At 45.6% G+C, this 18,466-nt stretch overlaps 1 protein-coding gene across 1 annotated transcript in view; it reads right to left on the bottom strand.

Annotated features, from left to right (window-relative positions):
- Nucleotides 1-18,466, bottom strand: part of LOC134910908 (probable cation-transporting ATPase 13A4) — a 177,476-nt gene that overhangs the window by 150,484 nt on the left and 8,526 nt on the right. The window contains exons 2-6 of the mRNA XM_063919294.1: nt 14,667-14,840; nt 7,106-7,240; nt 2,251-2,321; nt 2,091-2,171; nt 1,617-1,686 (exon numbers count right to left, since the gene is read on the bottom strand). Coding sequence (XP_063775364.1) covers nt 1,617-1,686; nt 2,091-2,171; nt 2,251-2,321; nt 7,106-7,240; nt 14,667-14,840 — 531 coding nt within the window. The remainder of the gene's footprint in view (nt 1-1,616; nt 1,687-2,090; nt 2,172-2,250; nt 2,322-7,105; nt 7,241-14,666; nt 14,841-18,466) is intronic.

Here is an 18,466-nt window from a genome sequence, read left to right as displayed (position 1 = left end):
GCTGATAGCAATCGTGTGGGGGAAGCAGGGGTGCACCACAGCCGAAGGTGAAAGACTCACCATTACTCCCCTGCTCCCCAGCCTGAGTCCCCTCCTCCTGTGGGTGTCAATGTCCAGAGCCGTTTCTTGTGGCAGGCGAGGTGGGCCTTTGCACGGGGCACCTGCCACAGCTATTTTGGTGGCTCCTAGGGCTCCCCCTCCTCCCCGTCATTACTACTACGCTTGGGGGGCATTTGCATAATGACGCTAAACTCCGCCCCCGAGCGGTGTACTAATGATGGGGCAGAGGGGAAGCCAGGACACAGCAATAGGCGGGCTGGCTGGTGAACAGGCGGGCTGACTGGCGATCGGGCGGGCGGGAGGAACAGGAGGGAGATGCTGGTGGGCGGCTGGGCGGGCACTGTAAACACCCCAAAGAGCACTACACAGCCCTGGCAACTGGCATTACACAGCCCTGGCAACTGGCATTACACAGCCCTGGCAAAAATCATGACACCCGTCCCTGAGCATGAAACCCCTGGCAACCAACATGACACCCAGTGCATGAAACCCTTGGCAGCGAGCAGGTAATTTAAAAGTAATTAGAAGCTTTACTGTAGGGCATAATGGGGCAGATGTATTAACCTGGAGACGGCATAAGGAAGTGATAAACCAGTGATAAGTGCAAGGTGATAAACGCACCAGGCAATCACCTCCAATATGTAAATTAAGTTAGAAGCTGATTGGCTGGTGCGTTTATCACCTTGCACTAATCACTGGTTTATCACTTCCTTATGCTGTCTCCAGGCCAATGTATCAAGGGCATTGAGGTGTGTGGCACAATACTGTGTGGGGCTTAATATGGTGGAATTTATTTTTTTCCCTGTGGTGGCTGTGATCTGTTGGTGCAGGGTCAAAACTGGGGTGTAAGGTAGTCTTTTCAGATGAGACCATGCCCATTTTTAGCGAGACCATGCTCATTTTAATGAGGCCACCGCCCCTTGCTGGGAGCGTGCTCACCTTTGGCGTGTGCAAATTTATATTTTTTATAGCTATGGGGGGGGGGGGGGGCGGCATTTTTTTAATGTCATTGGGGGGGTGGGGGAATGGGTGCATTTTTAATATCGCACTGGGAGCCAAATTGGCTAGAAACAGCCCTGTTCACCTCACTGCCAAGGAAGAAATAGAAGCCTCCCTCTTGCAGTGCACCTGGGCCCAAATGTATTAAGCCTTAAAAAGTGATAAAGTTGAGAGTGATAAATAGTGATAAAGTACCAGCCAATCAGCTTCCTAACTGCCATGTTACAGACTGTGTTTAAAAAATGACAGTTAGGAGCTGATTGTTGGTACTGTATCACTCTTTATCACTCTCTACTTTATCAATTTTTAATGCTTAATAATATGGGCCCTGATTCTGAGAAATGCCCAATCCACTGGCCACCGTGAGTGAGTGTTACACTAGAGCGGGTGAGTTAGAGTCATGAGTGACAGGCACTGTACAGTATGATCTTTAGGACTATTTAAAAATACATTTATCTATATGGAATATACAGAATGTTGATACATTGCTGCAAAAAAAATGACTGAGCGCACAGTGAGGTATTTTTCTATTGCATAAGAATATATAATGATCCTACCTCTTTGAACAATAGTTTCCAGATTGGAGTGATCTTCACTGTAATTGTGTTTAGCCCACAGATTTGTCGTCTGCCCAAACATAACATAAATATAACTGTACAACAGTTGCTAAACACATATATAACATTAGCAAAACTCATAAAGAGAGGATGTGTACTATCATTTTATTTTATCTATATTTTGCCAGCAAATTATATAGAGTTTACAGCCAGAAATGTACTTACACACTTCAAATCCAGTGTCACTGGAGTTTGATTTGGAATTTCTCTATCATAGGGAGAAGGACCCAAGAATCTGGAGAAACCTTACAAGAGCGCTGGGCGAACATACATTCTACATCCAAATATCTACATGATAATAATTATTACCCCAATTCCAGTATCGGCAGGCAGCAGTACTAATACCATGGGGAAGAATTACTATCATGTACTTAAAAAAAAAAAAATTGAAGCAGTATGTCGAATGTTTCATACCTGATTTCTTGTTCTTCTTTGGTGAGACCAAAACCATATTTTGAATGTATGTCTGAGCAAGATAGGTCATCATCTAGAACCCTGGAGCAAAACATCATAATCCTTACAACATAGATTTGATGCATGAAACTCTGTCACGTATGAATTCCATTTAACTCACCCAGATTTCATAAACTTGCACTCAGTTGGGACCCAAACATAGCGTATTTTTTGTACTTGTATATAGCGCACCTAAAATGTATTAATGTTTTCTTATTAATCAGTGCATTGTAATAAATAGAAATCTATTGCATGGTATCTTTAAAAATAACTATATAAGTGTCTCTACCTTTGTGTGAATTTTTTCAAATGTGTTATGTAGTATCAAATTGTGATGATGGTCGTACAATCTAAGGGCTGGATATAATGACGCCCGAGTTGTAAGTGATTGCCCCTTTAAAAAAACATTTGAGGTCAGCCGGCATCCTGCACGGCTGCTGAACTTGGGCGTCATTACATCTGGCCCTATAAGTGTGATAAGGCGTTACAGATTCACAGTTAAAGTAATTAGTAAAAAAAATTGAAACCACATTTATTAGATCAGACACACCATAGTTTATGTTTGTGTAGTGTTGATAGCATATAACTGGTGGGATCTAATGAAGTCCAAGATTGCTGAAGGTGCGGGATGCTGGCATATCTCAGACATTTTTTTAAAGGGGCAAACACTTACAAGGCAAAACCATGCCTTGTAAGTGATTGCCCTTTAAACAAATGTTTAAGATCGGTCAGCATCTCGCACCTCCGGCTATCTTGGACTCCATTATATCCTGCCCATAATGTGATGTAAACTAATTAATTTCAAATCAAAGTCTCTAAAACATTTTGGCCTATATTTATGAAGCGGAAGAGGTGGATTTAGGGGTTAGGCCGCCCCTAGGTACAACCCCCTCTAAAAAATAAATTATATGTCTCTTACTGACACCACCAGAGAGGGTGATGGGTCTGTGTAACACCTCCCTCTTCTCTGCTGGCTGTTTTTCTCACACTACTTTCCCCCCCTACCCCATTCACACACACACATGCAATTACCAGTGCCAAAACTCGGATTTTCATCACCCGGTGGGCAAGGTAGTAATTTGGCGCCCACCACTACCAATTCAAATTATGCCACACAGTAGTACCCCTTATACACATTATGTCACACAGTGGAGCCCTTTATTAACAATATGACAAACTAGTAATGCCCTTTATAGCATATTATGCCATGCAGTAATATCCCTACTCCGGCAGTTGGACCCCAACATATACACCGACTTGCTGTCTACCCTCACTATATACAATATATAGTGAGGGTAGACAGCAGGTGTTTACAGCATATAGTGAGGTACAGTATACCGCAGGTGGTGTACACAGTATATAGTGAGGGTAGACAGCGGGTAGGTGTATACAGTATATAGTTTAGGGAGACACAATGCAGGGTCCCCGTACTCACTGATGCCCAGATTTTCCTGTCCTGCACCCAGACTCCAGCACCAGGTAGCACAGCAGCTGGCCGAGTGTTGGAAAGTGATGAGCCCCCCCGTGGTCTATGCACTGTAAGTCCACCCCAGGGCCCGGAGACAGTCCTCCTCTGCTGCCAGGTATGGGCCCTGCCAGATCCCCACTGTGTACATGGCCAGGTGTTCACACAGCAGCAGTGTGACCAGGCCGGCTGCCTCCTATAGCTCCCACACACATCGCTGCTCAGCCCACAGAGCTTTGGGGTAAGTTGGCTACACCAACCAGAGCACATGCAGCATGGGGTGGGGGTGATTGCAGGGGGGGGGGCGCGATTGTGGGGGTGCAATTAGTAAGGCATATGTTGCAGCAGTGAGCGGGGGGAGTAAGAGCAGCTGGCTGAGGTAGCGGCTGGTGGAAGGAGCCAGATGGAGGTCTTTGCAACCCCTCAAATACTGCGCCTGGGGCATATGCTTCTCTATCCTCCCTCTAGTTGCAACTCTTACACACACACACATATACTACACGTATACCTGTTTAAGAATTTGGCAGAAAGGAAAATAATCGGATTCTATTGGGTGCACTCCGTCCCTTTAAATCTTATTGTTTAAAATACAATTTTATTTCATTTGTTTAAAATTTGATATGAACATGCCACCCTTGTCTAAGAATACATTTGTCTCCACAGTGATTCTATCTTCTAAAGTGTGCTAAAATAATATACTCTAGCAATTTTTTGAACACAGTATAATTTTGTTGGATACAATCAATATTATATTTCTCTCATAACGCAGTAATATAAAGGTTAAATTCCCTATAACAAGGCATACAGATGGGTCCACGTTTATCTTGACCTTTAATAGGATTAATTGAGACTGGCCAGTCGGACTTAATCCCCTGCTGTAATAACTTAATCCCTGCTGTATTCTCTGTATTGTATTGCAGCCGAGAACAATAGATGAAGGGTTTATGTTACTAAACCATGTTGTGCCTAGGCACGGAAAACTAGTGGACCCATCTGTACCTCTGGATACATTACTTCACACATTAAGTGTCAAAATCACTGTGGAGACAAATGTATCAACCAACATTCTGCATGTAAACACTTGGCTCCTGGCTTTCAAGTATCAGCAGCAAAAATCATATATCAACATCAGTAGAAGTCTCAATGGCTCGGGGTGGGACATAAGAAGCATCGAATAATGAATGTGATAATGTGTCACTGTTATGTGCGGTCATGTGACCGCCACTGATTAATCAATAGGTATGATTCTGATAGGCTATGCCTCAAGTCTATCAACTTCACTGACCAAAAGATGTGTATAATTTCCAATGCCAGAATGTGTCATCGACATTTGCGGTCATGTGACCGTTATTCACCAATCAATGGATCTGGCCTTGATTGGCTGCAAACTTAAGTCTATCAAACCTAGTAACCAATAGAGATACATAATCTCCAGTTACTATAGCAACAAATAATAAACATTGTCACTTATTGGCTGAAAAACGGTTTAGTTGGAGTAAGATAAATTAAGATTTATATATATATTGGACTATAATAATAGAACTTAGAACGATGTTTACACTAAGTCTGCACAATAGGTCTGCCTCCTATGTACTATATATGTGTTTTGAACTCTATATGAAGTGATTGGATTGATTATTTGCACAAGTGTTAGTAATCCTCCTCATTTGAAAGGGTATATAAACCCCACTCATTCACTGTATGGTATCCTTTGATAAAGCTGCTAAACTTTTTGGGGAGCAGCGAAACGCGCCAGGAACCCCCTGTTTCACACCACCTCAGTTTTGGCGATCACCAGCGTGTGTCTGAACCAGTCCCGGATCCACTACCAGCTTGCCATGCAGCAAACAAGAGGATATCTCCAGCACTCACCAACACAAATGAGGACATTATAAATCTAACATGGACTCTCATGTATGGAAGCCTTTCCACCTCTAAAGTGGTGACCGGTAAATATCTAAACAACCGAACTGTGCTTTTCTAATCAAGCCTCTATGGAATTAGTGGACTTATCTGGGCATAATACATAGGAACAGACACCAGGTGATCCCATTACATATAGAAATATTAACTGAATGTGGTGTATGTACTTTGTTCTTTACAATTGTGAGGAGATTAATTGCTAATTTTAGCAGTTTTATTGTTTTTATTATAATACATTGTTATACTATTTAATATTGCTCTAATCTAATCACTTCATCAGTAGCGCTGCCTGTACATTTTCTGTTTTCTGTGTTTTTACGGGAGTGACCCTCCTGTTCATGTGGCAGCTGCTTGGTGCAGCAATCCCATAACAAGCGCCTGTTCTTCTTGCTAAGGAGCCCTTTACTGAATCCAATTGAGCACATCTGGGACATCATGTCTCGCTCCATCCACCAACGCCACGTTGCACCACAGACTGTCCAGGAGTTGGCAGATACTTTAGTCCAGGTCTGGGAGGAGATCCCTCAGGAGACCATCCGCCACCTCATTAGGAGCATGCCCAGGCGTTGTATGGAGGTCATACAGGCACGTGGAGGCCACACACACTACTGAGCCTCATTTTGACTTGTTTTAAGGACATTACATCAAAGTTGGATCAGCCTGTAGTGTGTTTTTTCACTTTAATTTTGAGGGTGACTCCAAATCCAGACCTCCATGGGTTAATAAATTTGATTTCCATTGATAATTTTTGTGTGATTTTGTTGTCAGCACATTCAACTATGTAAAGAACAAAGTATTTAATAAGACTATTTCATTCATTCAGATCTAGGATGTGTTATTTTAGTGTTCCCTTTATTTTTTTGAGCAGTGTACATTGAGCCCTACAGGTTCTTAGACAAGGGTGGCATGTTCATATCAAATTTTAAACAAATTAAATAAAATTGTATTTTAAACAATAAAATTTAAAGGGACGGAGTGCACCCAATAGAATCCGATTCTTTTCCTTTCTGCCAAATTCTTTAACATGTGTTTAATCGGAGGGTAGCACCCACAAAATTGGTCAAAATCATTTGAATAACACAGTGTAGTAATATAAATAAGGACCAATAATCCCTAAAGCTTCAAATAAATTTCTTTGTTTCAGGTGCGGATGAAAACTTTTCTCTCTCCATTTTACGTATGCCTGTTTTCCTACACACACTCCCACTGGGATTCTGCAGCAGCTACACATATCCCTCTGCCACAAGCCCTGCTCAGTTGGTCCAATGTAGCCCTACCATCCTATTCAGATGTCACGCTCCCTCTCCTCCCTAGGTTAAAAAAGGGCCAGCTGCTCAGATGCATCGGATGAGTGGTGGGTTTGGGGGGAAGTCAGCCTTCTGTGCCACCCCCAGCCCCAAGTTGTGCTCCTAGGCACATGCCTATTGGAATATCTGCACCTGTAAAGCAGTGGCTTTTGTATCTGCAGCTTCTTGGAGGGTTGGATCTGCAAATTTAAAGTGGTGCTAACATTCAGTGTAAAGCAGACCTTTTCTATAATATAGCCCATTGAGTAATATGATCCTTCAACTTGTGCAAAAATACTTACCTTGCCATTTGGCCTCATAATGGATTTGCTTATAATTGAATCTTCATCATGGACAATCGGATGTCCTGGTTTTACACTGGCTACATTAATATAGATCTCAATCACCAGTTTTTTTATGTACTCCTTACTTTCACCCTGTGCATAGATTGAAGCATTGTGTTATTATTCATGTCCAATATATCATGTTGAACAAGCCACATAAAACACATCCTAATAGTATTCATTTTAAATGAGTTACATACAGGGAGTTTGGACAGTCCCTCAGCAGTGAGCGCTGTCTCCAGCTGAAGATCTTCTCAGCTGTGGTAGGCCGGAGAGGAACAACACTTCATAGAGATAAATGCATAACAAATTCTTTTTCATATAAACTATTTAAAAACAATTATTTAGTCATATTACTTGGCACACATTCTCTGCGATGAGACTTGCTTAGCAAACAGTCACTGCAGAGGGACTTTTTGAACTCCCTGTACATTATTAGCAAAAACTTATAAAATATAAATAATAGTTTTTATGTTTTTGTGAAAAAGTTGCTTTCAAAATGTATTTGCATGTGGGTATAAAAAGGATACTGGATTTTGATAATTCCTATAAAATAATCTCAGCACTGGAGGTATTTATAAAGGGCAAAATGACTGTTGCATAGTGCAAATACAACTTTGGGCAGGCTGCGTGCCTCAGTTTGGACAAATGCTTACACTGGGGCACATACAGTAGCTCGGGATCCGGTCTCTAGGTCGACAGTAACTAGGTCGACAGTATCTAGGTTGATCACTATTGGTCGACAGTAACTAGGTCGACAGGCTTTCTAGGTTGACAGGGTCCTTAGGTCAACATGTACTAGGTTGACGGGTCAAAAGGTCGACATGAGTTTTTCACGATTTTTTCTTTTTTTGAACCTTTTCATGCTTAACGATCCACGTGGGCTACAATTGGGAACGATAACCTTGCCCGAAGCATGGCGAGTGAAACGAGCCATGTGAGGGGACACGGTGCACTAATCTGGGTTCCCGATCACTGTATGAAGAAAACGACATAAACCCCCCATAAAAAACTCATGTTGACCTTTTGACCTGTCGACCCAGAACATGTCGACCTAGTTACTGTCAACCAATAGTGGTCGACCTAGTTACTATCTACCTTCCATACCACACTCGGTAGCTCTACAGACCAAAATGCCAATATTTGCAAAGCAGCAGCAGTTTGTTGAGACACAAATTATACACCTTTCTCAATGCACAAATAACCCGGTATTGACTCGGTATATTGCCAGGTTGACGCGGGTCGCTTTGCAGTGTTAAAGGGGTCACTCCTGAATTCCCGGGTCACCTGACCCGGTATTTCAACCCGGGAATAAAGAAGGGTTATTCCCAGGTTAGTACCGGGTCAGGTGCAGTGTCGATGCGACCCAGGACCCGTTCACAGTATAGGCAGAGACGGTGTGGAGATGATCTCATGGAGTGGAAAGATATAAAGTACCAACCAGCTCCTACCTGACAGTGGGGGTAATTCAGACCTGATCGCTGGGCTGCTAATTTTGCTGTCCTGTGATCAGATAGTCGCCGCGCAAGGGGAGTGTAAATTCGCCCGTGCAAGTATGCAATTGCATGTGTACACTGTGCTACAAATGTCCCTAAGTCAGGACAGCTGCAAATCTGTTCGCACCACACTCACCAGTGAATGATTTTACCACTGTGTGCAGTCTGTGCGCAGCCCAGGACTTACTCATACAGTGCGATGAGAACAGGCTGATCCAGTCCAGAGCTGACGTCACACACCCTCCCTGAAAACGCTTGTACACGCCTACTATTTTCCTGACACTCCCAGAAAACGGGCAGTTACCACTCACAAACACCAGTTTCCTGTCAATCACCTTGCGTACATCCATGTGATAAAATTTTTTGCACCAGCCTGTCGCCGTTCGGCGATGCCTGTTGTTGTTAGGTGACGTGCGTGCGCATTGCGGTGCATATGCATGCACAGTGTATCGATAATCGCCTGCTGTGAGAAAACGCACAGCAGGGATCAGGTCTGAATCGGGACTAGTGTTTGAAAAATGACAGGAGCTGATTGGTCGGTACTTTATCTCTCTCATCTTTATATCTCTCCAAGCTTTGATAAATCTCCCCCTGCGTTACAGATGTGACCTGAGTTCAACCCACCCTAGCCCTTCCATGTAGTTAGCATCAGACACTTTTGTGTCTTATACAATGTCCACTGGTAAATTAATTACCAGATGCTGACTAATGGAGTGACCCTGGGCACTGTGAGCTGTGTGAGGGCTATGACGAAGCTGTGACTCATTACTGGGGCCCTGGGTATAGACTGCTGGCCAATTAGACTCTTCTCCTTGGGTAAGCTAGCAACTGTTAGCAGCACAGTGGATCTACAACCACAATCAGCAACATCTTCCACAGTGACAACACAATTTGACCCAATGTCCACTGAAGTCTGGACTCCACCAGAACACGCTTACTCTCTCTAATATGGGTTTTTAGGCTTCACCTCCCCTTTGTCTTACAGTATATTTGTAGATCTACTTAAACTTGTCAATGCCAGTTCTCTTATAGGGGTCTGTTTTACTATTCAATGCTTCGTCACTGCAGTCAACCTATGTTTTTGATCGTCTGCTTGCCAGCTCACATGTGGACAGTAAAACTGAGACCCACATTTGGGCTTCAGTACTACTAATGGAAAAAATAATACAGTCTGAATATAAATTAAATGTTTTTTTTTTTAAATATTAAAATGACATTTAAAAAAATATTTGCAAAACCTGTATTTTATCTCCATGTTCATATCTCTGTATAGGAACAGTATGAGTAAAAACTGTAACAGAACAGCTACAGTCACTTTGCTATGTAGCAACATTTTACAAATTGCTAAATCTTACATTGTTTACTGATCCAACATAATAATAATAATAATAATAATAATAATAATAATAATAATAATATTTACTTATCGCAAGCCAGCATATTCCATTGTGCTCTACAATTTGTAACAAATCAGTAATTAAACAGTAGTAATACCATAACAGACAGACAAAGAGATAAGAGGGCCCTGCTCATAAGCTTACAAAATACTTCTTGTGTAATGTCTACTACTGAATCCTATTACTCAACTCTATTTTGGGTAAATTCCTAAGTAGAATGGTAGTAGAAGAAAATACACTGAATGTTAATAAAGCATGTTTAGTAAGAAATAATAGCAGATGAATAAGAGGGATGTCTAAATAGCGACTAAATAACAACAACAGAATCCCAACATTTATCGGAATGCCGGTGTCCGGATTGTGATCCCTGATGGGCTGGGGGCGCTGGCATTCCAATAAGTGTCGGGATTCCTTTGTTGTTATTTAGTCCCGACACTTATCGGAATGCCGGCGCCCCCAGCCCATCAGGGATCACAATCCTGGCACCGGCATCCTGTCACCTGGGATCCTAGATGATACACCGCAGGTCCACCAGAAGGGGATGGGGGTGTTAGCAGTGGCCTAACTACTGCCCCCGCAGTCTTTGCGGTGGCTTGGGGGCGAGGGGCTGCGGGGGCGCCACTGATTTACAGCAGACTGACATGCGGACGAGCGTCCGCATGTCAGTCTGCAGTCTCCTTCCCTTCGCCGCTTGTTGGAGGGACACGGAGGGACAGCGCGCCTCCCTGTGTCCCTCCTGCTGCATCATCTCCCGCGGCCGCTGGTCTAATAGTGGGAAGTGCCGTCCGTGAGCTCTAATTGGCTCACGAACCGGCACTTCCCCCTATTAGACCCGCGGCCGCCGGAGATGATGCAGCAGGAGGGACACAGGAGAGACGAGCTGTGCCCTCCGTGTCCCTCCAAAAAGCGACGGCGGCGGGGGGGGGGAGAAATATCTGGCACTGGGGGCATATATGGCACGGGGGGGGGGAGGAATATCTGGCACTGGGGCATTTCTGGCACTGGGGGGAATATCTGGCACTGGGGCATATCTGGCACTGGGGGGGGGGTATCTGGCACTGGGGCATATATGGCAATGGGGGGGAATATCTGGCACTGGGGGCATATATGGCACTGAGGGGGGATATCTGGCACTGGGGGCATATATGGCACGGGGGGCATATATGGCACTGGGGGGAATATCTGGCACTGGGGGCATATATGGCACTGGGGGGGGGGATATCTGGCACTGGGGCATATATGGCACTGGGGGGAATATCTGGCACTGGGGGGGGGATATCTGGCACTGGGGCATATATGGCACTGGGGGGAATATCTGGCACTGGGGCATTTCTGGCACTGGGGGGAATATCTGGCACTGGGGGCATATCTGGCACTGGGGGGGGGGGTATCTGGCACTGGGGCATATATGGCACTGGGGGGGAATATCTGGCACTGGGGGCATATATGGCACTGGGGGGGGGGATATCTGGCACTGGGGGCATATATGGCACGGGGGGCATATATGGCACTGTGGGGAATATCTGGCACTGGGGGCATATATGGCACTGGGGGGGGATATCTGGCACTGGGGCATATATGGCACTGGGGGGAATATCTGGCACTGGGGGGGGGATATCTGGCACTGGGGCATATATGGCACTGGGGGGAATATCTGGCACTGGGGGGAATATCTGGCACTGGGGGGGGGGGATATCTGGCACTGGGGGGGGGAATATCTGGCACTGGGGGGGATATCTGGCACTGGGGGCATATATGGCACGGGGGGAATGTCTGGCACTGGGGGGAATATCTGGCACTGGGCTCATATATGGCACGGGGGGAATATCTGGCACTGGGGGGGAATATCTGGCACTGGGGGCATATTTGGCACTGGGGGGGGAATATCTGGCACTGGGGGCATATTTGGCACTGGGGGGGGAATATATGGCACTGGGGGCATATCTGGCACTGGGGGCATATGTGGCACTGGGGGGGAATATCTGGCACTGGGGGCATATGTGGCACTGGGGGGGTATATGTGTACCTGGCACATGGGGACGATGACTATATTTGGCACTGGGGCATGTAAGTACACTGGGGACATATGTGGCACTGGGAGCACAGCCCTAGCAACAAGGACTACCTCCTAGCAACGAGCATGACACCCAGTGCATGAAACACCTGGCAACGAGCATGACACCCAGTGCATGAAACACCTGGCAACGAGCATGACACCCAGTGCATGAAACCCCTGGCAACGAGCATGACACCCTGAGCATGAAAACCCCTGGCACCGTGCATGGAACCAAGAGCATGAAACCCCTGGCAACGAGTATGACACCCAGTGCATGAAACCCCTGACAACGAGCAGGTAATTGAAAAGTAATTAGAAGCCTTACTGTAGGACTTAATGTGTAATGGGCATTACGGTGTGTGGCATAATGTATCACGGACATTGCGGTGTGTGTCATAATGTGTCACAGGCATTACGGTGTATGGTATACTATATCGCGGGCATTGTGATATGTGGTATAATGTCTCAGGGTCATTGCAGTGTGTGGCATAATGTATCACGGACATTGCGGTGTGTGTCATAATGTGTCAGGCATTACGGTGTGTGGTATACTATATCACGGGCATTGTGGTATGTGGTATAATGTCTCAGGGTCATTGCAGTGTGGCATAATACATAACGGGCATTGCGATGTGTGGCATAGGGTATAACGGGCAGGGCATTGCGGTATGTGTCACAGGCATTACGGTGTATGGTATACTATATCACGGGCATTGTGGTATAATGTCTCAAGGTCATTGCAGTGTGTGGCATAATGTGTCACAGGCATTGTATGTGCTATAATGTATCGGGCATTGCAGTGTGTGGCATAATGTATCACGGACATTGCGGTGTGTGTCATAATGTGTCACAGACATTGTATGTGCTATAATGTATCAGGGGCATTGCAGTGTGTAGCATAATGTATAACGAGCATTGCGATTCCTGTCATAATGTGTCACAGGCATTACGGTGTGTGGCATAATGTGTCACAGACATTACGGTGTGTGGCATAATGTGTCGGGGGCATTACAGTGTGTGCATATTGTGTCGTGCATTATTGTGTGCGGCATAATGTCTAAGGGCCATTGCAGTATGTGGCATAATGTATAGAAAGAATTAAAGCGCTAAAATGGTCATATATGAGAGCAGAAGGTCACATGAAAATACACATTTATTGGAATAAAAAAGAAACTTAAAATAGTTAAAAATTGTAACAATGTATGAAATATATGATAGAGGACACAATTGGGCGATTGGTGCTGTGTGTGCCTACTTTCTACAATCCATTCCTGAGGACTCTCCACCTGGACCAGGTCCCCACCACTGGCTCATTTTGTGGACCCGTTTGAAGAACATCCATCACCCACAGCTAAACAAGGGACAAGCCGCTGCGGATGCCTATCCGCTTAAACACCTTGGACAACTGCTGGTGGTAACTATTATACATGATGGAACATTGACGGGGTACCTTGAGCATATCAACTAAGGGACTGTTTATTGGAACAGGTGTGAACTGTCTATACATTCTTATCAGGACTGAGAGAGACACAGCGATTTGACACTTTATTGTGTCCTCTATCATATATTTCATACATTGTTACAATTTTTAACTATTTTAAGTTTCTTTTTTATTCCAATAAATGTGTATTTTCATGTGACCTTCTGCTCTCATATATGACCATTTTAGCGCTTTAATTCTTTCTATACTCATTTGTGTTTTGGGGGTCTGACCAACCCCATTTGTTTTAGCTGCTGTGGTGCACCTCCCTCATCAGCGCCTGGAGAAAATCCACCTTAGGGTGTTTTTTCTTTACCTTTGTGGCATAATGTATACTGGGCATTACTATAAGGAGGAAAAATGACAAATAATGTAAGGGGCATGAATCAGGATTATTTTTCTTTCCTGTGGTGGCCAACGTATGGGCGTGCAGGTTGAAAAACTGGGGTATAAGGTAGTCTTTTCCTGCAATGCCACGCCCCTTTATGCGAAACCACGCCCACTCCAACAAAACCACGCCCCTTTTTGGCACGCGCGCCTTCGGCGCGCACATATTTATCCCTTCCTTGCTCCCAATTATGGAGCATGAAGGGGGGGGGCGCCGAAGAATTTTTTGGCTTGGGGGAGAAAAATTTCTAGTTACGCCACTGGGTGTTAGGTTTAGGCTGCAGGGTGAGGGTTAGGGGTAGGCAGCAGGGAGGGGGGGAGGGTAAGGCTGTGGGGAGGGGGGCTAGGTTTAGATACCCCCTGGGAGGGTTAGGCTGCTTGGGGGGTTTAGGTTTAGGCTTCAGGAAGGAATGGGTTCAGGTTAGGGGTGTTTGGGGGAATGTAAGTATAACTAGCCTCCCTCTCTGTTTGAATTCCCATAATCAAATGCCACGGCCGGCATTTAGTACCCAACCTGAATAAAATAACATTATAAAGAGGGCTGCTGAAGAAACGAGAACCTACACTATTGTTACTTTTCTACTTTCCTTATCTGATATAAAACATGTATTTTTTTTTATAAAAAGAAAACATGCTCAAATGTTGTGTAACAAAGAGACACATACTCTGCTTTGTTTGATACATGAACAACAAGGATACTCACTGTGGTCCTGAGCAAGACAACATCAGCTTCTGCCAAACTGCAAGGAACGCAGTGACACCAAACATCCATCTCTGGCTTCCAATAGAAAAGGAGTCTAAGAAACCCCAGAGAGAAAATATAACCAAGAATGCAGAGAACGCTGCGCCACCTCTCTGTCCAGAATCCAAACAGCTCCTGCAAAACAGATACAGATATATACAGTAGCTAAACAAAAATAACCAGGTTTTATAGGTCATCACTGTTACACAGACACGTTACACCTGCAATACTATTTGCTTTTTGAAAATTGAAAACTGTCAATGACATGTTTACAAAATGATACAGGGCCTAATTCAGAAATGCGCAGCAGCCAACCAGGTCTGAACTGCACATGCGCCGGCGTCGCAGTGCGCCGGCACATACCAGACAGCCGATGTCCATCTCAGCCCTGTGTTTGCCTCTGCCTGATTGACAGGCAGGGGCGGTCGCTGGGTGGGAGAGTGCGGGCCGGGGGAGTTTTCCCGCCAGTTAGGGGGCGCAGTCTAGGCGATGCAGGCATGCCCGAACCGTGCAGGGGCGGGCAGCAGTGTCTGCGTGATGTCACACGCAGCCGCTGCGACCCTCACAGCGATGAGTAGCTCCCTGCCAGTGCACAGGAGCTGTGCTGGTAGGGAGCTACTCCTAAAGTACAAAAGCATCGCAGCTGTGTAATGCTTTTGTACTTGTGCGGGGAGGGGGTGTCGGGCCTGAGATGCGGGACGGACTAGCCCTGTGCTGGGCGTCCCCCCGCATGTCTGTGTGACTGATCATAGATGTGCTAAATTTCTCACATCTACCTTTATGTCTGAATTAGGCCCACTGTCCAGTAGTACTGTCAACACTAACCTCATGTGCCCTGCTCTTTCATAAGCAACCCGTTTGCTGTTATCTACAAGAATCACCACATGGAGAGTTTCACAAGCACAATAGAAGTAGGTTATCACATTTTAATCCGTACAATAAATATATTTAATTGTAATCCAAACCATATAATAATATAGAATTCAGCTATTAAAATGTAATCCTCAAGATTAACATTATTAAGGATTAATGATTACCCTGTCCACGGCATGTTCTCAATGTAACCCTTGGTTACGTGTCAAAATAACATTTTATACACTACTAGACTATTAGTGTAATGTGCCTCCACCCAAGGTTAACTAATGGTGTTAGTTTTCTATTTATAAATATTGCTGGCTTGGGACAGCAGACAGTTCTATTCTACTTACTGTACTAAATAAACTTTTACTGCACTACTTTATTGTGTGTAATTAAATAAGATAATATTTAATTTGAATAAAATAATATAAAGTTACACAAATTGTAATAGAACGAGAAAATACAATTCATGGGTCACACTTTCTCTTCTAATCCTACCCCAAGGCCTATACAGTTTACCTGCATGCAACACAAAGATTACCTTTACCTTTAAGGTAGCTACTGTACCTGAGTTCACGTTTGACTGTGACAAAAAAAAATATAATCCAAGGTGAACGCCCGGGTTATTAAATTAAATGTCATGCATGACACACCTTCTCATATGCATATGTGAATAGATCTTATGGCTCAAGAATAATTACAAGTACATTTATGCACATGGGGGGTCATTCCGAGTTGTTCGCTCGGTAAAAATCTTCGCATCGCAGCGATTTTCCGCTTAATGCGCATGCGCAATGTCCGCACTGCGACTGCGCCAAGTAAATTTGCTATGCAGTTAGGAATTTTACTCACGGATTTTTTTTCATTCTGGCGATCGTAATGTGATTGACAGGAAATGGGTGTTACTGGGCGGAAACAGGCCGTTTTATGGGCGTGTGGGAAAAAACGCTACCGTTTCCGGGAAAAACGCAGGAGTGGCTGGAGAAACGGAGGAGTGTCTGGGCGAACGCTGGGTGTGTTTGTGACGTCAAACCAGGAACGACAAGCACTGAAATGATCGCAGATGCCGAGTAAGTCTGGAGCTACTCAGAAACTGCTACGAGGTGTGTAATCGCAATATTGCGAATACATCGTTCGCAATTTTAAGATGCTAAGATTCACTCCCAGTAGGCGGCGGCTTAGCATGAGCAAATCTGCTAAAATCCGCTTGCAAGCGAACAACTCGGAATGACCCCCATTAATTCATAAATTAACGTTATGTATAAACTAGTTGTTCTCTTGACCAGGGCCGGTGCTAGGGTGTTCGGCGCCCCCCTGCAAACTATAAATTTGCGCCCTCCCATATTTTACAAAGGGACAGCGCGCACCTTTGGTGTGTGTCGAAGAAAAGGGTGTGGTCTCACACAGAAGGGGCGTGGCCACGTAATAGTACCCCCATTTCACCACACAGTAGCACATTCTTAATCACATTGGGCCCTGCACCCTTTATATATTTAACTTGTGACCCTTCCCCCTCCTTTAAATATTTAACTTGTGTCCCCCGTTCTTTCTTATATAATGCAAGTCAGAAGGTGCAGAAGGCACAATTAACACACACACTATAGGAGACACATACAACTGACACACACACACACACAGGAGGGGAGATGGTCATGCACACAAGTGTTGGGTACATGGACACGCTGCAGGGGGCACACATTCACACAGGAAGGGGGGACACAGTCACGCAGGAATGGGTGACAGTCACACAGGAGGGGGGCCATAGTCACACAGGAATGGGGGACACAGTGTCACACAGGAGTGAGGGACACAGTCACACAGGATGGGGGCCATAGTCACACAGGAGGGGGACACAGTGTCACACAGGAATGGGGGACACAGTGTCACACAGGAGTGGGGGACACACAGTCACACAGGAGGGGAAGGACACAGTCACACAGGAGGGGGGACACACAGTCACACAGGAGGGGGGGGGGGACACAGTCACACTTGGGTAGGGACAGTAGTACACATTGTTAGGGTAGATAGAGACACACACACACACACACACACACACACACACACACACACACACACACACACACACACCTGGTAATAAAGGTGGAAAACAGATGCAGAGACAGACAGTAGGTGACTGCTACAGATACATGGGTGGGGGGGGGGGGGGCGTGAGAAGCAATCACAGAGAAGAATGTATGGGTAGAGTCAGGTGTTGGCAGGAGGAGGTGCAGTGCAGGTGGGACATGTGTGTCTGGGGCAGATGTGGAGATCTGTCACTTACTAGGATCCTCAGATGCTGCTGGTCACACCTCCTGTACTGGTGCAGTGACAGTCCCTATCAGAGGCAGAGCAGCATGCATAGTGCAGGGCAAGGAGTCAGTCACATGCACTTCTGTGCATGTGTTATCCAGAACAGCCAATGGCAGAGAGCAGGGGCAGAGTCACTTGCCGGACAGCTGAAGTGAAGCCTCTGCTTAAGCCTACAGGACACGGCAGCAGGTAACCTCTACCTCCTTACCCACTACCCACCAGCAACCCGCGGCTCCCCCCACCATCAAACTGCAACCCCACCTTCCCATCAAAGCAGCTGCAGTGGTGATCCTGGGCTGAACTTCACCAACACACGCAGCCTGGTGGTCCAGTGTGGCTCCGCCCCTCTGTCTGTGTGACCCCCACCATTCCCCCCATGTAGCTCCACCCCCTTTTCAGCGATTACTGTCACTGGAGGAGGGGGGTAGGGGGAGGCTTCAAGTTGCTGGCGCTGCTGCCTGTCATACAGTGACAGGCACAGCACAGCAGCCGGCAGCAGAGGGGACAGGGCGGCGCAGCGGGATGCAAAGCAGGGAGAGCGCCTCTCCAGCCAGGCGCCTACCTGCTTTGCAATCCTTTGCGGAGTGGGTAGC

This window comes from Pseudophryne corroboree, chromosome 4, assembly GCF_028390025.1.
Source record: "Pseudophryne corroboree isolate aPseCor3 chromosome 4, aPseCor3.hap2, whole genome shotgun sequence".
Lineage (NCBI taxonomy): Eukaryota > Metazoa > Chordata > Amphibia > Anura > Myobatrachidae > Pseudophryne > Pseudophryne corroboree.
The sequence above is the reverse complement of the archived record's forward strand: the minus strand, read 5'-3'. Positions and strand labels throughout refer to the sequence as shown.